General features: G+C 49.3%; 7 protein-coding genes across 7 annotated transcripts; 4 read left to right on the forward strand and 3 right to left on the reverse strand.

Moving 5' to 3' along the window:
- Positions 1-1,040: 1,040 nt before the first annotated feature.
- On the forward strand, positions 1,041-2,037 carry FTJAE_11644 (PQ loop repeat; the record flags this gene model as incomplete). Its single annotated transcript, XM_037344608.1, has 3 exons — positions 1,041-1,219; positions 1,285-1,503; positions 1,557-2,037. 3 exons carry the CDS (start codon positions 1,041-1,043, stop codon positions 2,035-2,037), a joined length of 879 nt encoding a protein of 292 aa, XP_037201296.1.
- Positions 2,038-3,794: 1,757 nt separating this feature from the next.
- On the forward strand, positions 3,795-5,001 carry FTJAE_11645 (uncharacterized protein; the record flags this gene model as incomplete). The annotated part of the gene is made up of 3 exons (XM_037344609.1): positions 3,795-3,900; positions 4,030-4,206; positions 4,292-5,001. The coding sequence occupies 3 exons, from the start codon at positions 3,795-3,797 to the stop codon at positions 4,999-5,001; spliced, it is 993 nt and encodes a 330-aa protein (XP_037201297.1).
- A 726-nt stretch (positions 5,002-5,727) lies between these two features.
- On the reverse strand, positions 5,728-7,749 carry FTJAE_11646 (MET12-methylenetetrahydrofolate reductase; the record flags this gene model as incomplete). The annotated part of the gene is made up of 1 exon (XM_037344610.1): positions 5,728-7,749. One exon carries the CDS (start codon positions 7,747-7,749, stop codon positions 5,728-5,730), a length of 2,022 nt encoding a protein of 673 aa, XP_037201298.1.
- A 476-nt stretch (positions 7,750-8,225) lies between these two features.
- FTJAE_11647 (leucyl-tRNA synthetase mitochondrial) lies at positions 8,226-11,356 on the forward strand (the record flags this gene model as incomplete). The annotated part of the gene is made up of 3 exons (XM_037344611.1): positions 8,226-8,261; positions 8,609-8,941; positions 8,993-11,356. 3 exons carry the CDS (start codon positions 8,226-8,228, stop codon positions 11,354-11,356), a joined length of 2,733 nt encoding a protein of 910 aa, XP_037201299.1.
- Positions 11,357-12,852: 1,496 nt separating this feature from the next.
- On the reverse strand, positions 12,853-13,939 carry FTJAE_11648 (CTNS; the record flags this gene model as incomplete). Its single annotated transcript, XM_037344612.1, has 2 exons — positions 12,853-13,541; positions 13,786-13,939. 2 exons carry the CDS (start codon positions 13,937-13,939, stop codon positions 12,853-12,855), a joined length of 843 nt encoding a protein of 280 aa, XP_037201300.1.
- A 2,690-nt stretch (positions 13,940-16,629) lies between these two features.
- On the forward strand, positions 16,630-17,259 carry FTJAE_11649 (uncharacterized protein; the record flags this gene model as incomplete). The annotated part of the gene is made up of 1 exon (XM_037344613.1): positions 16,630-17,259. One exon carries the CDS (start codon positions 16,630-16,632, stop codon positions 17,257-17,259), a length of 630 nt encoding a protein of 209 aa, XP_037201301.1.
- A 1,642-nt stretch (positions 17,260-18,901) lies between these two features.
- FTJAE_11650 (mitochondrial carrier ARALAR1) lies at positions 18,902-21,128 on the reverse strand (the record flags this gene model as incomplete). The annotated part of the gene is made up of 3 exons (XM_037344615.1): positions 18,902-19,624; positions 19,683-20,858; positions 20,940-21,128. 3 exons carry the CDS (start codon positions 21,126-21,128, stop codon positions 18,902-18,904), a joined length of 2,088 nt encoding a protein of 695 aa, XP_037201302.1.
- Between the last annotated feature and the right edge of the window lie 2,659 nt (positions 21,129-23,787).

The raw sequence follows: 23,787 nt of genomic DNA on the forward strand, positions 1-23,787 counted from the left end.
CATTCGATGTGATATGAGTTTATGACACTTGGAGTTACTCCCAGTCTCTGCCTCTAAGGGGAAACTTGTCACATGGCTGTAGTCAATTAACATGGGTGGGAATATCCCCTTGCAGTCTTATTCCACAAACAGCAAAGAGTGAAAGCACTGACCAAAGCATTACGAGGATGGTCACTGCAATAATTCCGTTGCAATTTCCGCTTGATGCCAACAGCAGGAATACAAGTAACACAATGTTGACAATTGCTTGCATAGGATAGTCCTCGAAAGCAAAGGCCGCGATCACCGACTGTTTCATACAGATTGACGAGACCAGCAAAGGATATTAATAGATACGAAGACTTACGGCTGGGAACGCGTGTCTCGATGCATTGTAAACGACCAGCCAATCCGAGATAAGCAAATGTCCTGGAATGGAGATTAATCCCAGGTCGTCGGGACTATCCATATGGCTTCAAGCCTCCCCATTGGACAAAGGATCCAAGTGCCGACAGCCGCGGCCCGCCCTGTCTTTGCTGCTGTCAGGGCAGCATTAGGGGCTTGGCTTCAAGACAGAGCCTCGCAGCTAAGCTTCTGCTCACTGCAACTTCAGCGGGGATGACCGATGCCCACCCCAGTATCAGCCATGATTGGCCAATCCCCTTCTAGAACGACCATGATCAAAATTCAATTACCCAAGACCGACTAGACTCCACTGTCTTGGTCGATTTGACCTCCCTTTTACCCATGCACCCACCCAATCGATTCAACGCCGCTTCTCACTTGGAATTTTGTCTCTCACCTCTAAACTTATTTCCTTCAGCCTCTTGTTGTTTCCGGCATTTGTGTCGTTCTCTTCTCTTTACCGCATATCGACTTGTCTAATTTGGAGTATCTCAAGCGTGTTGTCGTTCGAATGAAGGTGTCATCATCGTCCTCGTCATCCGCATCGCAATCTTCTCGTTTTAATCTTGACCTGAAGTCGCGTTGAATCTCTACCGCACAGAACATACCAAACAAACAAACTCGACTCGATCCCTTCCTCTCGAAAGAACGACAAAATGGAGCCAGGATTCGTGGGATGGGTGATGGAGCTTACGGCCTGGGTGGCCCCCTTTTTCATCGTCATGTCGCCCATCCTCTCTTACGCCGACCAAATCATCTCCATGTACCGAAATAAGACCAGTGCGGGCTTCTCGCTCGACATCCCTCTCATCATGCTTGTCGCGTCTTTCCTCAGGTTCGATCTCTTCTGTCGCGACACGATTAGCACGGAATATAGCTGACCCGCGCTTCCCGAAACAGAATCTTCTACTGGCCCCAAGCGCAATACGATACGAGTCTGCTCCTTCAGTCACTGCTGATGGTCATTGTCCAAATAGCTCTCCTGAAAGTCGCCCTGGACTACCGACCCCCACCACCTACCAAGGGTGGCGAGGCCGGTTTGCCATTTGCCGGTGCTGATGATGGTTTAATGGGCTTCCAGCGCCCTTATAACTTCTGGCAATGGCGATCCCCTCGACGGTAGGGTCTTGTCTTCATTTATATGTCAATTTGTTTGGTCTAACTGGTTATAGATACTGGCATGCTATTATGTATTTTGCGGCTGGTCTTGTGTTTTTGGAGCTTCTCCTTTCCCAGATGCCTGGATTGTACGCCGTATATGCGAACACCATCGGATGCATTGGACTCGGCGTGGAAGCGACTCTCCCTATCCCCCAGATCTTGGTCAATATGCGGTCAAAGTCATCTAAAGGCCTAAGATTATCGGTTCTGGCTGCTTGGATTGGCGGTGATACCATGAAGCTTTTCTGGTTCTTTACATCAAAATCCGGAATTCCTTGGTCGTTCAAGATTTCGGGTATGTTCCAGGCTTCGTGCGACTTCTTCCTTGGTTTCCAGTACTTGCTTTACAATAGACCCGAGGAACCAGCGCAAATCAAGGAACACCCCATGGTCGAGTGGGAAGCACCCAAGTCAACTACACGAAGTCATAGCCGGAGCCTTACCCCTACGCGACGACCTGCACCATTTGTTGGTGCCGAAGAGGCCAAATAAGCCGTTCAAGCCTATGATTATATAAATGATCTAATGACAGTGATGTTGGATCTTGATGCATACATCTGAATAGAAACCTGCTGGAGTGGAAAGTCGCCAAGAACGTCAGGATAAGAGAGGAGGCTCTTTGAAAGAGATGGGTAAGAAGCGATGCTAGCTTGAAATGGAGCTGAGGTTCAGAAAAGCCGAGTCCAAGAGCTGAGCGACCACAACAAGAAGACATTTTGAGTGACATTGCAATATCTTACTCGTCTTGAGCATTTCCCGTCATCTCAGAGGACCCCACAAATTACGCAAGCCCAGCGATAGCCGGGTCTCAGTTTTGGGCTGGGTCTTGCAGATCCTGGCTTGTTTTTGAAACAGGCACAAGGCAAAGTCCCACCACTTTCAGCTACAGGGCTACAGTGGCATCCCACCACCGTTATATTGTGATAGCGGAATACATGCCTGGGGTATCTATCAAACAGCTAAATGCCATCTTGAGTGGTATCATTGAAGAGATACAATAGAACATTGATTGATATGAATATATATAATATCATAGTCACTACTTTTATGTGTATATCTATCCAGTCTTGCTCTGTGTTGGTCTTGTATAGGCCAAGAATGCAGGTATCAGGATATCTCAGCCTCACTGCACCCACAACCGTGCCAATTGCCAGCCCCTTTTACTGAGGTTCTGCTACTCAACGTCAACTTATTCAAGATATAATCAATATTGACATTGTTTGCATTCTACCGACCGCAGACTCGCTCAATTACTGTATTGTTGAGCCATTCACATATTATTCTGGCTTGTCGAGTCCTCTGTGGTGCAACACTGCCGTAACAGTGGCATATATTGACTTGGCCACCGTTCTTATACAGAAAGGCCTTCGCAAGTCAACAAATGCCCAGATCAGCCGATCACTGAATTGCATTATTTTTCTGGGCTCTGTTCCTCAAAACTCAACTCCTTCAGCGAGCTTATACCTCTACCTCTAAGCTCCTTCACCCTCTTTTTCATTCGTCGCGGGTTGTGGTTGGTAGGTTGCCTCTCCATGGTTGTCGCATATATGGTTGGTCGCCCAGCAACTAACCAAAAATCGCAGGTTGATATCCATTATCCTCAACCACCATTCACCAAGCCTGGAAACAACTGCGCAACTCGTTTGAGTGGGCACCAAAATTTCCATCTTCTCGTAACTTGAGGACTTATTAAATTTGACTGTGAATCACAGTCAAAGCTTACTATATTCTTTTCCGCCTCTTTTCATCTTTACCCCAACTTCTTCACATTCACACTTCGCCTCGCAGCTCTATATTATATGCGTTTTCACCCATCTCAGTCACATCTTCGTTGCCCTTTAATTCCAGGTAAGCAGTGAAGTATTTACTTTTCAATCGTCACATCATAGTATAATTTTCTCATTTCATCTTATCCTCGCACTCGAGTCTCTATAGCTTCCTCTTCTCTTCTCATCCCAACCACATCATCATCATCGTATTGCAATAATCTTTCTTCTTTCCTCCAAAACTTCTCTCTGACTTGATAAACATTACCGGCACTCGAGTATTGGCTCACATTTCTCATTCTTAGCAAACAATCTACTGTTGATTCCTTGACCAAGGTCAGTTTCAACTTGGCTACACCAAGCACTATCCCATTCCTCAAGGAGATTTACCTTGATACGAGTTCTCAGACATACCATCGGCGCGACTCTTTAGCATTGTTGTTCACGTCGACTGATAGTTCTCAGACACGTTCCGCCGAAGCCATGGCACCCGCAAATGCCAAAGCCAACTACAAAACCTACGAGGCTCAGGCCCGTATGGTTCGCGCCATCGTAGCCGCCCATCCCGACGTCAAGTGGAACTACAAGGGTAAGAGGACGATTTCCTTATGTCTTGTCGCACTTGTTTCTAAAGGTCTCTTGTGGCCTTAAGCCCTTACTCTTTGTGTCCCCTCCCCATAATGCTGAGTCTGCAGGAGGAGGATTGACTCTTCCCCAGAAATCGCCGCTTGTTACGGCTCTGACATGACGGACCATGCTTTGAATCATCGATTCCGCAAGGTTCGGGCAACTGTCAGCATCATACATGCAGCCCGTGAGCAAGGTCTTGATGTCAAGGATTTGACCACCGACGAAAACCTCCTCCCTACCACACAGGGAGCTATTGACAAGAACAGTACGATTCCCCGCCTGATTGCCTTTTATTCAATATCGTTATCACGATTTCTTGTTATGAGCTTTCACTGACTCATTCTCCATAGATATCGCCAAATACTTTGGCCAATCTACCGCAGATGGCATCCAGTTTCAGTTTCGGACCATCAAGAAAGACGCCGAGGCTCTTCGTTATGCCGCTAACAACGGCGGCGATGTCGCCAACTGCCTCAGCCTTGGGACCGCGTCCGGGCTGCCCAACACTCCGTCCAAATCGACTCCCTCGCGCCAGCCTGGAAGTCGATCGGGCAAGGGATCAAAACGCAAGACTTCTTTTACCCCCTTGAATCCGATCAAGCGTTCTGGCTCAGAAGATGAAGACGACGATGAGCTCAACTTTGATGACATGGATCATACTCCCTCAAAGAAAGTCAAGACAACTGGCCGTACTCCTCGTGGCCCTACACCCTCTCGTACAGCTGCCAGGAAGGCCGCTGCTACTATCGCCGACGCTTCTGCGCAGTACAATGACAGCGAGTCTCCGTACGATGATGCCCCTACTCCAACCCCAGGTCCTACTTCGGCTCCTGTCGGTTTCACTGCTGCAGCGCTCCCTTCTTCTGCGCCTGTTGCTCCAACCTCCATCTTTGGCAACGTAGAGCGTAAGCCTCAGCCGTCCGTGGCCGAAAATTCTGGCCTTGACATGATCAACTCAGTTGGCTTTGGATATCCCGACATCTTCTCAGCCGCGGCAACCTACCGCGCTCCACCTCCCGATGACTCGTCCTACATGGAATGGGGCGACGGAGAGATCTGAACTCTTGATCTCGAATCGCGATCTCTGACTTGAGCATTGACTGACACCGTTGACAAAGGTTCACCACGGATACGGTACCAAAATATGGACGAAAGCTCTACAGAGTGTACTATACAACATACCACAAAAGCACGAATGCGGAACCAGTTCTTTTTGTTGGCGACATATGGCTCGATCGGCTTTTACTGCCTTGCTGTCGGTATTTTGATCATATATCATGCCCTGGCCCCTGTTTTCCCAGCACAGATACCCCTTTTCCCCGCAACACAAAAGCATTTAGTTCTTTCCTTTGACACCAGGCATTCGGCATACTTCATGGCGTCTTAGCCGGTCACTTAGTAAGGGTTCATTTGGGCATGAATAGTATGGGGCATGTATGAATTCTAGCTAGCTATTGTGCTCACTTCAATAACAACGTGAGTCTTCAAATGTGGTGCCCTGTAATTTATGGCTGTGACATAAACATCATAGTGCAAATACCATGATATGCCAAAAACCACCGCATCAGGGCAATTATCTGGCAAGATTATAGTAAGAATGTCTTGTCTTAGGGCTCTAATCTGAGTCATATTTTTCAAGCTGAGCATCGAATTACCTTGACACGTTGTCGTGGATTCAGTAGTATTTCGTGGCTCGCATGAGACTAGCCTCGCTCAGGAGTTGCTTGATTTTGTTTGACCTTCTTTTTCATTGACATGTTTACGTCTCTTAGGATATACATGTTGCTCAACTTAACAGAAGCTGCCACAAGGCATCTCTTTCCACAAAATCATGATGAATCACGTTGACCAGCCAATAATCATCCTTGATGCCGCTCAAAAGTTTCTCACTCTCAGAACCCCGACCGTAAACCTTGGCCCATTCACCCCAGATTCCAAAAGCCTCCTCGCTCCAAGCTCGGAAACTAACCTCCTCAATAATAGTAGGCGTGATGATCTCCTTTCCGGGGAACACACCCCATGTCACGGCATTTGTAGACGGACCGGCTTCCGTCGAACCGTTCACGTGATCGCTGCTGTCCGATGAGAGATAATCTCCGCGTGCATTGCTGGCGTAGAAGCATACAGAGTCTTGCAGCTCCGGCGACGTAAGCCTAGCCTTGAGAGTGTCCCATTCGTTGGCGGGGATGAAGAATTCGACGAACGACTTCTGAAAGACAAAGCCGTTGGGTGGACCCCAGCCAAAGGTGCCGTCGCTGGATCGCAAGCCGTTGACGGCAGGCTGGGAGGCGACAGTCCACCAGCCCTTGCGGTTAAGTTGCAGGAGGTTAGGTTGAATGGTTGAACTCTCAGCCCGAAGCTCCTCCTCACTCCAAGGGATGGCGGAGAGCTCTCCCTGAATATGCTTGACGAACAGGTCGTTGATATCCTGCCGTGTCTTGGGGTAACCCCAAAGCTTGACAGCCTGTGTTACAGACATATGGAGGCTTACGCCGTATCCGTCAATCTCACCATAGGCGGGGGATCGGGCGTCACCAAAACGACCGTTGGGAAAATCATCCCACGTCGCCTCGCGCCCCAAAACGCCTTCGCCCTCCGAAATGGCGAGAGTGTTTGCACGGGTATTGATTGCTTCGGCACGCACACCGGCCTCCTGTCCAGTAGCCTCCCACTCGGGATATATCGCTGGCCTATCACCAACAATCACACGGTTGTGGGGGTCTGAGGCAACAGAAGAATGTCTTCTTGACTGCCGGGAGCGGGAGTGGCTGCTAGAACGCATGTTGGCGCTGCCATTGATCTGTAGCGAGGGAATGGCAAGTTCGTCCACTGCGATGGCTTCTTCGTTCTCTGGAGGGTCAGGGATGAGATTCGCCCGCTCCAGAATGAAAGATACGGCCTTCTCCAGGTTGAGCGTGTAAAAGTGGAAGCCTTTTGGACCTGGTGTCTTGGACTTGATGTCCTTGATTTTGTCTACCAATTCACTGACGATATCCACCCCGACCATCTTTACCCGTTCATCATCACCTTTGACAGCGTCGAGGCGTGAGAGGAGATGGTCTGGAATTTTGGCATGGCTCAGCTTGGTCGTGCGCTTGATCATCTGGTAGCTCTGGATTGGCATGAGTCCTGGAATGATGGGAATGCCCTTGAAGGCGCCGCTGGGGTGTTCCCTTAATGTGGTCTCGAAGTGATCGTATGCTTCGATGTCGAAGAAAAGCTGGGTTTGGATGAAGTCGGCACCAGCCTGCACTTTTTGCACGAGGTAAGGGAGATCATGCTCCAAGCTTTGTCCGAGAGGATGGCTCTCTTCGGCATGTCCCTCGGGGTAGGCAGCAACACCAATACAGAAGTAGTCTCCATGTGTCTTGCGGATATATCTGACCAGATCAATAGCCCAGTTGAAGTCCTGGCCTCCATCATCTTCTGAATCTTCTGGGTCGCGGTATTCTTCTCTTCGTGGGGGATCACCTCGGAGGGCCAAAATATTCCTGATTCCCAGTGCCTTCGCGTCTGAAAGCGCCTCGTCGATCAATTTCTTGCTCATATTGGTGCATGTTAGGTGCAGGCAAGTTGTAAGCCCGACCTCTCTCTGACACAGCTCGGCCAATTCAAGCGATTTTTGGGATGTACTGCCGCCCGCACCCCAGGTGACATTCACAAAAAGTGGTCGGAGGGCACGCTCCATTCGGTGAAGACGGTCTCGCAAGTTGGAGAAGCCCATGGCGGTCTTGGGCGGGAAGAATTCGAGAGAGAAGTATGTGCCATCAGCTGGCAGAGCAGCGATGCGATCCGTGATCTTGTCCATTGCGACGGACGGTGGGAGTTATCTTGATGGTCTAATGATTCGTGTTTATTCGTTGTCTGTGAAATGAAAAAGTTGTAGACTCGAAGTTGGACGGATATCGTCGGGGGGTACTCGAACTATCAAATCGTCGATGATTGATTGAATAGAAGGTGAGGAGAGATGCGATACCGGAAAGCACAGTTAGCTCAAAGCTGGCTTGTCGCTCTCTCTTAACGATTAAGAGCTATCGTCCTCAGAAGAAGAGGGGAGTGGCTCTCGACTCAAGGAGATAACTCGGAATGAGACGAGTCGAGTCGAGTCGAAGGCATCGGGTTCCCTTTTCTTTATCCAATTCTAGATCGTGGAGGGGACGAGTTTTGTGGCGGGGCATCCATACATAACAACATACGAAGTTAGCGGGGTACATCATTTTACACACTGAATTGTTAGCAGCCTTCAGGGACCGTTCTCGGGTTGGCCACTAGACGTTAGCAGCCATGACGCACCCGACGGTACATGGAGACGGCTATCGTGTAAGTGGTGACCTATGTACCAATGTGGCCCGAGCTTTAAATTTCAACCACCTCACTATCGCTTGCAGAACATAACACTGAGCTTCAAGTCTCAAGTATAAACGTCCCATCTACACCCAATTCGACCCAATTGATGCGATTCTGGATCGTATCATGCCTGCGTACCAATGCCACTGCTGCACCAAAGGCTCATGAGCTGCGCCACGGCTCGGCGTGCTTTGTCTAGCCTCTCCTGCAGCTCAATTCGACATCCGATAATCGCCCACACTAAAACTACGACTCTTGGAGCGACCTCACGACGGTTCTACGCTATCGACCTTATTTCAATAGACGAAAAATGGCGCCAGAGGTGGAGGGAGTCTCATGAGACTTCTCCTAAGGTCTCCGAAAAGGGGACAGATGGCCAAGATAAGCATTATGTGCTGCCAATGTTTCCATATCCCTCGGGCACCCTCCATTTGGGTCACTTGCGAGTATACTCCATTGCCGATGTCGTCGCTCGATTCCGAACACTAAGGGGCGAAAAAGTCATGTTGCCTATGGGGTGGGATGCCTTCGGTCTACCAGCTGAGAACGCTGCAATTGAACGAGGAGTTGCCCCAGAAAAATGGACAAGAAGTAACATGGCCAAGATGAAGGAGCAGTTGGAACTCATGAATGGGAGTTGGGATTGGGATCGTGTAGGGTCTGTCCCACGTAGATCATTATTGCTGTTCTAATCTACCTTTTAGGAGTTGTCAACTTGTGATCCCGGATTCTACAAACACACACAGAAGCTATTCCTCATGTTGCACGAGAGAGGTCTTGCCTACCAAGCCGAAGCTGAGGTCAACTGGGACCCTGTGGACAAAACAGTTCTTGCAAACGAGCAGGTTGATGCTAATGGCAACTCGTGGAGGTCCGGTGTCAAGGTCGAGAAGCGCAAACTCAGGCAGTGGTTTTTCCGCATCTCTGAGTTCCGTGAAGCCCTTCTCGAGGAGCTTGAGGCACTCGCAAAGGAAAATGCTTGGCCGGAGAGAGTCTTGGCTCAGCAGAAGAATTGGCTGGGCAAATCAACCGGAGCTTCAGTCAAATTCCCCGTTCTAGCCATGGGCCACGATATTCACGCAGCGATCGAAGTATTCACCACTCGGCCTGATACACTCTTTGGCGTTCAGTATGTGGCTCTTGCTGCTAGTCATCCGATCGTAGCTAAGCTCGCTGCTTCGGATCCTGAGCTACAGGCTTTCATTGACACCATCCCTGGTCTACCTGCGGATTCCAAGGTCGGCTATTTGTTGCCTCACCTGCGGGCTATTAACCCACTTGCGTATCATGAGGAGACTCCCGATGCCACCAAGGTCTCGTTGCCTGTTTATGTTGCACCATATGTCTTGGGTGATTATGGTGAAGGCGCTGTTATGGGTGTTCCTGGCCACGATCTGCGTGACAATGCGTTCTGGAAGGAACATCACTACGATGTGCCAGTCCGACATGTTCTCTCTGCATCAGAGGATGAGTCAACAACAGCTATGAAGAACGAGCCTTTTGTCGAGCATGGCGTTATGACCGAACATAGTGGTTCCTTCAAGGGCAAGACTTCAGTGGCTGCTGGTGAAGAAATTGTCAAGCTGCTTGAGAAGGCTGATCTTGCAAAGCGTGTCGAGAAGTGGCGTCTCCGAGACTGGTTGATCAGCCGACAACGGTACTGGGGCACTCCTATTCCCATCATTCACTGCGACTCCTGCGGCCCGATTCCTGTGCCAGACGAACAACTTCCTGTAAAGCTTCCTGATGTGGACTGGGCAGAGTCGCGCAATGGAAGTCCTTTGGAGTCGTCTCCTGAATTTGTCAATACCACTTGTCCCAAGTGTAACGGCCCCGCTCGACGAGATACAGACACCATGGATACATTCGTTGACTCGAGCTGGTACTATGCTCGGTTTGCTGATCCCCATAACCAGGAACAGCTATTTTCTCCTGAAGCTGGCAGAACACTTCCCGTCGATACCTATATCGGTGGTATCGAGCATGCGATTCTCCATCTTCTTTATTCCCGCTTCATCTTCAAGTTTTTGGCGTCAACCTCTCTGCTTCCTCAATACAGTGAGGAAACCTACAAGTCTGCGGAGCCTTTTAAGCGCCTCATCACTCAGGGCATGGTCCATGGCAGAACATACATCAACCCTGACAACGGACGCTTCCTCAAGCCCGATGAAGTTGACCTGACTGACCCCAATCAGCCCAAGGTGGTATCATCTGGAAAAACGGCCGATGTCTCTTTCGAGAAGATGTCAAAGTCAAAATACAACGGGGTGGACCCCTCAGAGTTCATCTCCAAATACGGTGCTGATGCTACTCGCGCCCACATGTTGTTCCAAGCCCCTGTTGGTGACGTGCTCAACTGGGACGAGGCTAAGATTTCAGGAGTCACCCGTTGGCTTCAGCGACTCTACGATCAGATTGTAGCCATCGCTTCAGAAACCTCTGGTCAAACAACTACCGCCCGAGAATATCTTGTTGAGAAACACAAGAGTCTCGGTTCTGCGTCCGCGGAAGAGCTTAAGCAGTGGGATGCTGAAGGAGCCATTTGGCGCCATCTCCAACGAACCATTGCATCAATCACTACGTCTTATGAGGAAGTATATTCCCTCAATACTGTGGTATCAGATCTTATGATCCTGACCAATACGTTGGCTGAAAATGATGCTGCCAGCCCGATTGTCAAGCATGAAGCAGCTCGTGCTCTTATTTCTATGATGGCACCCATCACGCCCGGATTTGCCGAGGAATGCTGGGCCCTTCTTCGTCCCTCCGCATCCTCAATCTTTTCGTCCACCAGCTTCCCTGTGCCTGACAACTCCCTGGCCGAGCTCGTTCGCCCGCGAATACAGCCTTGCGCCGTACAGGTCAATGGCAAGGTGCGTGGTGTGGTCGATATCCCCGCCCCTCCAGCTGAGCTGTCTGGTGATGAGCTTCGGGACTGGATGGTTAAGGAGATTCTTGCTACCAAGGAGGGTGCTGCGCGGTTTTCTGAAGGGACATACGATTTGCGCGCCGCTAAGAGAGCGATTCCTGTAAGAGGAGGCAAGACGATCAATTTTGTTTTAAAATAGACGCCATGATGTGGTCAAGCCGATTGTACGATATCTGTAAAATAGAGACAAAATAGACAGTGATAGACATTTGATGCTTTGCAGTTCTCTTGAGATCGAGCTATCATTATGCGAAGTGAAGTTGATATATACAGACTATGCGGGTTGTCCGAGCCTGATAGAATCACAAGAGAATGTCATTCACGTTCACATACTCAACAAAAATGCAATACTAACGAAGTTGTATGCCACGAAGGTCGTGATGGAATAGATACATTCTATACCGGCAATATCTATGCTTTATATATTTACGGCATTCCCAAAATTCTCAGTGAACTAGGACAACGTGGCCGAGTGGTTAAGGCGATGCCCTGCTATCTCTTCGAGACATCATAGGCATTGTGTTCGCACGCGTAGGTTCGAATCCTGCCGTTGTCGATTCTTTTTGCATTTATTTCGTATCATTCTGGTCTGTTTGCTTCGCAGAAATAAATTGCGCATTTTCGCGATGTTGTGTGTGGTGTCGCGACGTTGTGGTTGTACTGCCTCCTCCACACGTCTTGCTCGCCTGAGCTGAAGTACTAATAATTCAGATATTAGTCCGTCCTTCTTACATTTATTTCTTATTCCATAATAATCTTCCTATTTCAGTATTCAGTCTGTATTTGTGTATTTCTTCTATTTCAAGTCTGCGGAGGCGGAAGAATGCTGGTCTCACATTTCCTGACGAGTAGAAAACCGGCCAGCGCAGCTGAGTAAAGCATCACTATGGTCAGAAGAGAACTTGCAAATTGTAAACGCTAAGCTTGATAACTTCCCCCTTTTTAAGTTGTGCAGCGTGTTGGCCAGGTTGTTCCACCAGCCGAGCAGCAAGAATCGGATTACTGGCGGACATACAAACCCACGGGGCATAGAGAATACCAGACATGATCAGAAGACCTGAGAAGACTTGAATTGAATGATTGGAGCGCAGCCGCATTGGTCGATATATACGAACATGGAAATGTCATGCGGCATGGTCAGCATAAGCTCAGCTTCAGGCAAAAAACCAATAGCTCCTATTTCAGCTGTGACATTACTCAATACACTGAATGCATTGAATCTTTTCACACCACTACAACAGCCCAGATATGTTGCAGGACCAGTTTAGATATCCAAGATCAATGCCAGGGGAGTCAGATCAAGGGGTCACACCAATATGGGGGAGGTTGACTTGAAAGCTACTATTGGCTTGTGGCCATGCTGACATTATTGAGCCCGATGCTAAATCCCAGCTGAGTCTTCTCCAGCTGTCCCAATGCAGCCACCATATCGTATGCCTTGAACAATGATATCTATCTGCTGTTTGATGGGCCATATGACCCGACGACGCAGAAAATGTATTGCTTATGGTCCCTATTCTATCATGCAATGCAGATCGTGCTGCCGAGAGTTTCCAATGCACAAACCAAAACACCACCCACAAAGATGCACCGGTATAGTATTCGTCGCTGCTTTTCTAGTCAAAGACGATGATATCACTCGCTGCGCTCCGCTCTTCGCTCCTCATCCAACAATCTCTGATTCTCGCGATCACTAGACTGCGGCTTCTCTGAGTCATGGTACAGAACATAGTGCTGGATGATGAAGATGGTATCGTAAACCATGCTGATGTTGCCAAGAGCAAACTTGACCGGATTACCGGTGATACCGCTCCAGTCGCGCAGCTGATAACTATCGATGGCCTGCTGACTGACGCTAAGGACACCGCCAGTAAGATCCAGTAAGATCTGAGAAATGCTCCAGCCGTCGGTGCTCTGGTTGTTGTAGTTGGTGACGATCTGGGGAGTGTACTTGATCAAGGTGACAATAAGTTTGACATAGCCTACGGCGTAGACAATATCAAGGGCAACCCAGTCATAGACGGGATCGTTTCCGGGAGATGAAGCAACAATGACACATGTCAAAAGAACCCCAGTGATACAGCCGGCTGCTACCCCAAGGATAAACCGGCTGGGTCGGTTTCCAGAGTTCGGGGTGAACCCCCACAACGATGGAGCGAAATACTGTGAGGTTGTGATGACGGACAAGAACAGAGCGTGGAGAGCAAAAGTGATGTCGTTGAATTGCACAGTAGACTCGAGGCCTCTGTGTCTCGCAGCATACTGAGCGCGGATTTCTGGTGAGTAGTAGAAAGCTACATTCGAGCTAAAGTACGCAGCAAAACCTGATAGATACCAAGACTGTTAGTATGGAGGATGAAGATGGAGACGAGCTGGACGGGATGTGGACTACGATCTTGTGTGGTGGTGATCGGGTCTAGCATTCCGGGGCGGCAGGGCGACAAACCGCCGGGTTGACTGAGGTGAGAGAGAAGAGGGGTGTATATTGTTCATCCTGACACTCATATCATGCCATTCACTAGGCCCTAGGGGTACGGGTATAAGGGCACATTGCGGTTGGGCACTCACCGAGGACGTTGATAAAGGGAAAATCGATAGTTGTGCCGCTGGTGGATCGACGACGCCAGTTCAGCAAGGGCTGGGGATAGAAGGACGCGCTCCAGGCGAGGAAATAAATCCATCCAAAGAGGCCTGAAATGAAGGTGAGGAAGCCGACAGCCATGATTATCTACAGTCTCGTATCCCGGTGTTGTCACGCGTCAAGGCTGAGATGAAGTGGATAGGAATGAAAAGGAGGGAATTCGATGCTCATGAAAGAGAGTCGAGGCTGTTGAGGACCTGAGCGATGAATCGTGTGACCGTGGAGATGAATGAATGAATGAATGAGTCCTGAGATGAGACTCATGTGCTCTGACGCCATCTCGGTACGTATTTTCGTGACTTCCAATGCCAATTTAAGACCCAAAGTGGTTGCACAAGTGTGGCTGATGTACCGATTGTGGCTGCATGAGCCAATTAGGAATAGCCGATCAATCTAACAACTGTAGTTTTCATTGTGATGAAGATAATCTTGAACATTGTATTGATAATAAATCGTTGTGAACCAGGTCGAAGGGACTGGGAGTTCAGTGTGGTGAGGGACCCTTCAAGATGCTGATGCTTGCTTCACCTTATCATAATCAAAGCTTCATGTTACAGCTCGTTCATCAACCACACGGAGAACATCCGAGCACATTTTATTTCGCCCAAAACGAACGAATGCAACAATAACACCGAGAAGACACGATGCTAATACTCCAAGAATACTAGAAGCTTGGGCATTAAGCCGTGGATCATAGCATCAAAGAACCTTTCATCTACGGGAATTGCCCGAAGACGCCCTGACATCTCGAGCTTACAGAGTACACGCCCCCCCAAGATCTTGTTTTCTTTTCTAGAACGTGTTTTAACATGATGCTTCTTCACCTTGGACCCTTGTCTCGGTAGCGAGCGGTGTGGGAATTGCAGAGCCGCAGCCGTAGCCTCAGCCGCACGATGGAGTCGGCGGGCCTTTGGGATCATGCCAGAAGTGAAAAAGCACGCCAGACAAGGCCAGGCGAGGCTCAAGATGTGGGCCCTGTAGATAGAAGTGATGAAGAGAATCGGAAGAGGCCGGACACGATTTATATGAGACAGAGAGTCCCTCGCGGGTTATTCTCTTGAGAGTCTAGAGAGTTGTCATCGTCGGTAGGATCGGAGCCGAAGTGGGCATCGTGAACCAAAGGGAATGCGCGGTAACTTTCTTTTTTATTTATTTTTACACTGCCGGTTGGTTAGGTCGCATTATCTAACTGCATCGTCGACTGTGGCTGCATACTGTTGCATGCCGTGCTATTTCCGAGCCTTGGTGAATCAGTGGTCTGGAAACCCACATGAGTCGACTTATTCTGGGAGGAAAACATCAAACAATGGAGCTCGCAAGGGTTGAGGAGAACTGGGAATAGAGGCAGGTTGATTTGATGACGGCGTTGAGCCTCCGTCGGCCTCTTTGCTCAAGACTGCACTCAACATCATGAGGTTCAGATGCTACTCATTCATCTCCCATGACTGTGACGCATATATCTTGACGATACCACCATCCATCAACACTTGACTGATTAACCTTTTGAAGGAGGGAAACACCAATTAACCCATTGCACAGCCTAGACCCTGATCCTAGATCGCTAGAGGTTTAAAAAAGGGGGCCTCTCTGGCTCCCGATCTTAACCCTTGCCAAACTGTGGATTCAACGGCCGTTCCGTACGGGGCATCGCTCGGCACCGGGACGGTACTTGTCACCTTATGCTCAGCTCATGAATATCAGTCAGTGATTGAGTCTCTCAGTCTCATATCTGTGGCTGTATGTACTAGACACCAAGATCCGTATTATTTCCTAGGCGCCCGGCATTCGGCATTTTGCAAGATTACGCCCTGATGCAACACCACAGCAATCAATACTTGTACACAGTTTGACAGTCACCGCCATCAAATCAATCTCTTTCTTTGACTTGTCACCACGTAGTAAACTAATAGTCTGGTCTTCATGGCTGGCTGCGCGACCTCTACTCAAGAGATCGGCACTTGCTTATGCTCACTTCGTCAATTCAGCTCACAAGAGTTAAAGCCAGCGCGAGTCAGCTCAGCTTATCTCGCTGACAGCTGGAGGGAGATATGGATGTATGCCACTAAGATCAAGACACATTCAAAAGTGACAATTCAATCTTTCGGTCAACGTCAGTTACCGTGTGATATGATCTATTCGTTGCAGGGCGTGTCGCTAAGATAAAGATTCTACTGTATGCACATATCTTGGAATTCAATTGCGTGGCTCAGAAAGTGACCTTGTTTCCCACACAATCATCAGCAGTTCTGCATGTACCCCCATCCCGTCCCGATCCTTGGTCTAACCCATGATCCCTGTAATCATTCTAGTCCCTGGCCCTGGCGTCTCGTAAGTTCAAGGTCAGAACCTGGGAGGGTGTGTCCGTCAATCGGCCATGTCCACGACCACGTCTGATAATTCAAGGTCAATTCTCTTGACTCACCTTGTAATGTCTAATGTATATATACCATCTCTCAATCTCCTCCTTTCTTGCTTCTGCTCCCCTTCATATCATCTCAACAACAACAACATATCTCTACGTGCTCATCAATCTTATCATATCTCAAGACTCAACGCCTCAAAGATCGGCACCACAGCATCAACACCATCATTGGATAACATCATTCAAGCCAACAACAGCTAGCCCACCTAGTCATTCATCAGTCTAGCAGCTCCCCCGACTTGATTTAAGATCTCGTCGACATCTGCTAGTCATCTCGACTCTACTCATTCTACTCTCGTCCGACTCAAACCACCACTTACATCACTATATTTTGAGACCAGCAATCACCATGGCCACTACAATCCAACAACAAGAACCCCACAAGACCGGCTTTCTTGACCTCCCAGTTGAGATTCGTCTGGAAATCTACGACCAGCTCCTCCTCACAGCGCCTTACACCCGATGTGGCCGACCATGCCCTGAGCAAAAAGTCCACGCTTCTCTCCTCCGCACCAACCGCCAGATTCACGATGAGGCTACAGATCTCCTCTACGGCTGCAATACATTCCTCTCCCATCCCACGCTGCTCACATCTTTCCCCCGCCTCCGAAACTGGTACGGCCCCGTCAAGGAGTCATCCATCATCCCAAGCATCCGCCGCTTCCATACCCAAGTCCGCCTCGACGTCGATCTCCCCTACGACGCTGATGCTGTGACAAAAGCTTACAGCGGACTTGACGAGCTCACCATTGACGTTGTTCAGTCGATGTTCCTCGGTGTCGGATATCGCAATCTACGCATGTTTGAGGGTGTCAGGGGCGTCAAGAAGGTCCATGTCATTGGCAGCACGACTGGCTTCGAGGACTACGTCGAATGGCTCAAGAAGTGCATGATGACTGAACCTGGCGCAGAGGTTCCCGCGTATGAACCTCAACAGCAAGCCGGTTGGATCCAGAGATTAGCTACTGTTCACTACTAAGCTGCTTACTCTACTCTCTTCCCTCGTTCAGCGTGTCTGCTTCGGTGTATGGGTTTGTTGGGTTTGAAACAACGGCGAACAAAAGCATTCACAAATTTGAAGAATCTGTCTATTCACTTAGGCTTTGGAGTTTTGGCAATTCAACTGGCGTCGGAGAATAGGGATTTGATTTAGAGATTCCCACTGCGCATAATGAAAAGGCGCACCAGACCAATCCCAGTTGTCAACTTTATTTTTGGCACCTTATAAACATAATAGAATTATATACTTATCTTAATCCAGAAAACTACATATCAGAGTCTCGCTGTTTTCAACAAAACTGTCACGATCATAGACTCTTTGTTCTATTGCGTCCACGCAACCATCGCAAGATGCTGGCCGTTCATTTGAATAAATACGTATTCATTACGCCCGCAAGTTTGTTTAACGGCCATCACACCATTAAAATAAATGCGCGAAAGTGCTAGAATTATATTATATTTTCTATGATGTATCATGTGTAACTCTTCCAAGAGCCATTGTGGGCCCGAAGAGCAACGGAATGTTGCATTTGATGTCACAAAAAGACATCATGCTCGTATGTTCTGGCCTCTCGGTTACTATTGTAGCTTCTATAATCAAACTCATAAAAGAGACCCCTCATAAGAAAAGGGATACAAGAGATTTCTCGGCTTAAGCTGGGAAGTACAGGCTTGAACTCGTCAAACAATAGCTTATCTCCAGTCTATAATGTATGGAATAGGGATTATCCTTGATGATCTGGCATTTTCTGATCCACTTCATATTTATTGTTTGAGACAAGACGACCTCAGTTCCTCACACGTCCCAAGACTCTGCTGTCAAGCGATTAAATTGTTCTCACACGAAGCACACTGTGTTCGTCGCTCAGGCGGTTGTAGAACTTGCGTGCAGCGTCTCCGAATAAGTGGGCACGATAAACACACCTTTGAGACCAAAGCCTCGAGTTCGGGTATGGATGTTGCTGCTCTGACGATATGTTAAACAGATACGCTTCGTGAATGCGTCCTACGATACTTGATTCCCATATAAACCGCCGCACATAATTCATGGACACACGCTCTCATTTCCACGAAAGGATTCTAACAAGCTAAAAGTAACGATAATACTGAATTCTAAACGTAACATAGTAAAGGGTGGTAAAAATACAGCTCCCATCATGCCCTTTGAATGCCCCAGAACGCCGAGTCTGATGCAAAACAAGCAGACGCTCTCCCTCGCCCGCTCCGCTCCGCCAGGAACCGGATATCCGATTTATCTCTATCTCATCCTGCTTCTTTTTTTGTATCCCATCTTCCATCTATCCCTGTTCTTTTGTCTTTGTCTTTCGCTCTAAATGAAAACATAGATTCAAAAGAGAGATTTCATCACAAAGGGTTTTTGGTCTTGCTGGGTATTGGGGGTCCGATCCAATATCTCCTCGGCTTTGTCCGGTAATTGACACAGGCGGGTCGTGCTCCGGACATCGAAGCCCGACCATGGGCCGTTTTTGAAGGCCTAATAACCGAGCACTGACCGGACAATCGCTTTCGTCAATCTTGCATCTTCCTTAACATCGAGCAAAAACCTCAACTCATCCGTTTTCTGGATTCTCCCCGTCATTTCTATCATTTTGTCCATCGATCTACTGACCACCGCCGCCCATAATCTTGGGCAACGAGCGCCAGCCCTTCTCGTTGGGAAGCTTGACCTTGCCAAAGTCCTCATCAAGATCGAGGATCACCTTAAGGGCGTTGCGGCTGCGGCCATATGGACTAGTGTCCAAGCTGCCCTTGACCGTCGACACAGCATCTGACAATCCTGTTGGGATCTTCTCCTTCTGAGTACCAGGCATGGGTAGAAGAGTCTGAAGAACTTCATATGCGGCAAGGGTGAAGCCGAACTGAGGAGAAGATCGGAAAATACGCGCGGGACCACCCTTGAAGAAGGCAGTGAAGCCCTCCTCCTTCCAGATTGTCTTGGCGGCGTGTCGCAGACCGTTATACGTGGCCTCGCCCTTGCGGGCTTCGACCTGAAGTCGGGTCTTGATCACATCGCAGGGTGTCGTCAAGTAGGCAGCGGGCATACCGGCGATCGCACCAGCAGTCAGTAGCTGCAAAACACCCAGCTTGTTGGTCGGAGACTCGCCAAAGAAGTCTTTCTTGAGATGGCTGTAGGTAGGGAAGTAGATGGCCGAGAAGGGAACGTCACGGAGCAGACACGCCGAAGCACCCTTGTACAATCCGACGAGACCCAGGTTGCGCACGATCCACATGGCCGATCGCTTCGGTGTTCCTTCGACGGTCTTGGCGACCTCGCCCTGAACTTGGAGTCGAATCTTGACAATCTCGAGGGGGTTGGTAAAGACCTATGGTAGGCTGGTTAGTGACGCTTCTATCAAGTGAGGGATTATTTGGTGGACTTACGACTTGGCAGGCACCAGCAGAACCACCAGAAATCATCTCGGACAAGAGTGTAATGTTGCCGTTCTTGTCAGTGAAGTACTTTCGGGCAAGATCGTTCACGGTCAGCTTGATGGCCTTCTCTGGAGCAACACCGACTAGCTGGGGTAGCACGCCCGAGTAGAGGCCACGGAATCCCTCATTACGGATGACTTTTTGGAAACAATCAATCGAGTTCTTGTAGAGGCGCTGACCAGGCTGGGCGCCGCGCTGGTTCTGCAGTCGCGTCTTCACCAAATCAATGGGGTACACCATGAAGGCACCAAAGGCACCGGCAACACTACCCAGAGCAAAGTTGTAACCCGATGTCAGAACACCCATCAGAATGCCACCACTGGCAACCTTGGCCTTTGTAGCCTCCACGGCATCATAGATGGGGTTTCGCCACGAAGGATCAAGGACCTTGGCGAAATCGGAGAGTCCCAGGCGGCCAGAGGGCTCATCGAGACCGGCAAAGTGAAAAAGGATATCAGCTTCCATAGGCGTGAAAAGAGAGAAGCGCGTGAGCTTGGCAGCCTCGTTCAGGAACTCAGGACGGGTGATCTTGCCGTCCTTGCTCTCGTCAATAGCACGGCGCAAGATGAGCTCAACAAGATCCATCCCGCCGATGACGTTCTGGAAAGCGCGGACATTGGCGTATGAAATCTTGGAACCAATGGAGAGGTTGACGAGGGTGTGCAGATTGTCAAGAATATGCTCAGACAGCTTGTGACGGGCAGTCTCAACAATGATGCGCTCAAACTCCTCACCACTGATGAAGCCATCACCATCCTTGTCAAGCTGGTGGAAGGCCTGCCGAATGCGCTCGCCTTGGAGACCGCGCAACATTTGGCAGAACTGAGGATAGTCGAGAGGGTGACGGTGCTTCTTGTTACCAATGTAAATCTTGGCCCAGTCCGAGTCCCAGTCGAAGGTCAGGTTGTCGGGGCCCTTGTTGAGCTCGTACAAGGTGCGGAAATCGTCATACTTAACAGAGCCGGTGCGCTCAACGTCAAAGAGGCGGAAAGCGATCTGATACTCGGCATCCGGCTTGTTGAGGAGGTGCTCGAAAATACCCCAGTCAGCAAGACTCACTTTGCCCTTGCCATTGACATCCGCGACGCTGAATAGAATGGAATATTGATCACGGGAGATCTTGTGCTGTTTGGGCAGTGGTTAGTAAGTCCTCGCGAGTATGCAAGCTTGGCTACAGCTTGCTTGAAGCAGGAGTGCGTGACTCACGTAATCCTCGCCCTCAGGCGCAACAGCGTTGATAAACTCATCGGGTCCGAGGTACAGTTCGCCTGTCTCAGGATCCTTGATAGCATGCTTGGTGAAGCGCGCCTTGGTGTGGGCAGCAAGCTGTTCAGGTTCGTGTGTGCCGATGACGGCCTCCTTGACGGCCTCCTTGGCCACAGCAAGCTTGGACATAGTTATATTGTAGTCGCTCGGAGGGGTAAAGAACAGTTCCGAAAGGATGGATCGAGTTCACAGCAATTGAGTTGTCGGAAATAATCTAACGATGCTCAGTAGGTCACAAACTGAGGTGACTGAGGCGACTCGGAGACGAATTGGTTTCGTAGTGTCCACTGGCAAGTGGTCCGACAACGGCTGAACACGACGAAATTCTCTGGAGCAACGCAAATAGCGGAAGCTAACAGGAGGCAGAAAAGAGGTACAAAGGACAAGATTTCCCTCGAACGATCGAAGTCAGCGGCAGGGAGAGGATGTCGGAGACGTATCGACGTAGCGAAAGGGAGGCGAAACGAAGAGAAGCAGAAGCTGAAGAGGAGAGCAAAATGCGTCAATTGGGGAATTTCGAGATGGAGCGAAAGATGAGATAAATTTGTTATTCACTGGACCAGGCCGGTGGTTGGTCCGGGCGGGGGGTGCGCTGTAGCGGGTGTGTGACCGCCCCAAGTATCTTTGGGTATTGCACATGACAGGTAGAAATACTTGTTGTTGTTATTTGCGTGTACCTTGATTTAGCCAGCAGCTCCCTTCCAAAAGGTAAAGGTACCTGAAAAGTGTCCTAACTCGGCGCTGTTGCACTTGCTTCTTCCACTGAAGCCCGGCAGGTTGGCAGCTGGAAGCGCACCTCTGAAAGCAACGTGGGGCTTCCATTTTTGGTGGTCTGAAGTCCGGACCAGCGGACAGGTATAGGGCGGACCGCTGCAAGCGCGCTCTCGTTTTTCTTTGTTCTCTTTAAATTGGTGCCTTCCATTGCCTTGAAGACACCTCGGGAGACAGAGTATTGGACAGTCATCGATCTAGGAATCTCGCTTCATGAATATTGCCAAGTCCAAGTGTCGCACCAATGACACGAGAGCAACAAAAGTCACCAGCATCAGTCAACGATCTCCAAAGCAAATTCGGTGATGATCGTGCCCAGAAACTACTGCCAGCTCGAGTAACGGTACCTTGAGATACATCATCTCCTCTACATGTGGGCGTGCATACATATCCATCTAATGGATCTAATCTGTGGATCCCTTCCAAGTTGGCGCATCCGGGCACCTCCTGGGCAAGGTCCTTTAACGAGCCTGGATATTGGTCGTTGCCTCAAAGATTGAACCTCAAGAAGGAAATCATGGTCAGCTGCCAGAGTTCTGAATGCCTCACACATACAGGTATCAGAAACTTTGAGAATATACTACTGATACAAACCGCGTACAAAGGAAACCCATTGAACATGCTCTCTCCAGAAGAATGCCGTTTCTCTTCCGTAACACCGGGAAAGCTCCCTTCCCCGATCCCGGGGTGGCATACGGTTGTGGAGATGGACCCCAGGACTGACCCGCCTAACCGGAGTTCGGAGGAGCGCCAACTGCTTGATTCAGTACAGTCCAAGCCATTTTGTGTTTTTATTAACGATCCTAAAAGCATAAGACGTTCTCATGCTGTGGATATATCGATGAAGTGTATAAGGTAGGCGGCAAGGCAATCATCTCTGGTTTAGAACCAGTGACCGGGCTTGGATCTTGAGGCTATACTTCGTTGCCCGGATCGACGTGCTTGGGTTCCATTTCTTCTACCCTTCCGGGTCTCGCAGCCTTCTCTGACGTGGGAGGAGCGAGTCCCTTGTCTTTCATGAGAAATGTCGAAAAATCATGTGTGCCGTCGCGGTTCCGCTGAGCCGTAGCGCAATCTATCATGCTGCAGGTAATGCAGATTCTTCGGTACGGGGTCATTGACGATGATCCCCTGATAGTGTTTAATCAAGGCTCCAGATGTATCCGTAAATTGTTGCTCACCTGTTCTCGCCTTGTTAATAATACACGATATCCTGTGCCCCAGACTCGGAGTCGCGGAGGGTTTGCCCGCGCTTGCGACAACCGACAGTATCCATGTAACCAGAATAGCTGAAGCCCTCCCTCAATTTCTTAAACGTCACATGGTGCCGACAGACTCTCTAGTGCAGCTTTCGGGGCCTGGTCATTTCAAGTGGAATCTTTCTTCAAAGTTCAAGCACACGCACCTAGGTCACGAGCACAGCTCAATGCTATTCTTTGACCAAATTTGGCCAAGGTGAAACTCCAACAGAAGCCATTTTCACCACGATTTACTGCATCTTCCATATTTCTCCATCAGGGCATGTAACCTTGCAGAACCTATTGCCAGTTCGCATCACCTGTAAGGCCAACTTGCTCGCGCGCCTATCAGAATACTTGCTGCCACTTTAAAGAACGCTGACTTACCTACGTAGGTATCCGTGGGCCAACGGGGAGTTGGTATCAATGGGTAGGTACTTGAGTCTACTTCTCACAACTCTATGGTATTGCGGAAGTCCGAATTGCCGGGAATTCCCGGTCAGCACAGAGCAACTTTCGCCTGGGCTCTACCACGACTAGTCCAATGTCTATCCCTTGTTCTGCTTGTTAGTGGGCGCTCGTACCCATCGGGTAAGGAGAATCCTCCGTGGGGAAATGTCGGGGTTTTTAAGCTAGGGTCGGGGTAAGCTCGCCCTTAATATATTCCCCTCGATATGATTACAGTTAGCGATAGGTTTCGTGATCTTGTTCGTTGGTTAGTCCTGTATACGCACATAGATCTCCCAACATGATATAACTCGTGTGGCTGATAAGTCGGG

The sequence above is a fragment of the Fusarium tjaetaba genome, assembly GCF_013396195.1.
Source record: "Fusarium tjaetaba strain NRRL 66243 chromosome Unknown NRRL66243_c0000296, whole genome shotgun sequence".
NCBI classification, from domain to species: Eukaryota; Fungi; Ascomycota; class Sordariomycetes; order Hypocreales; family Nectriaceae; genus Fusarium; species Fusarium tjaetaba.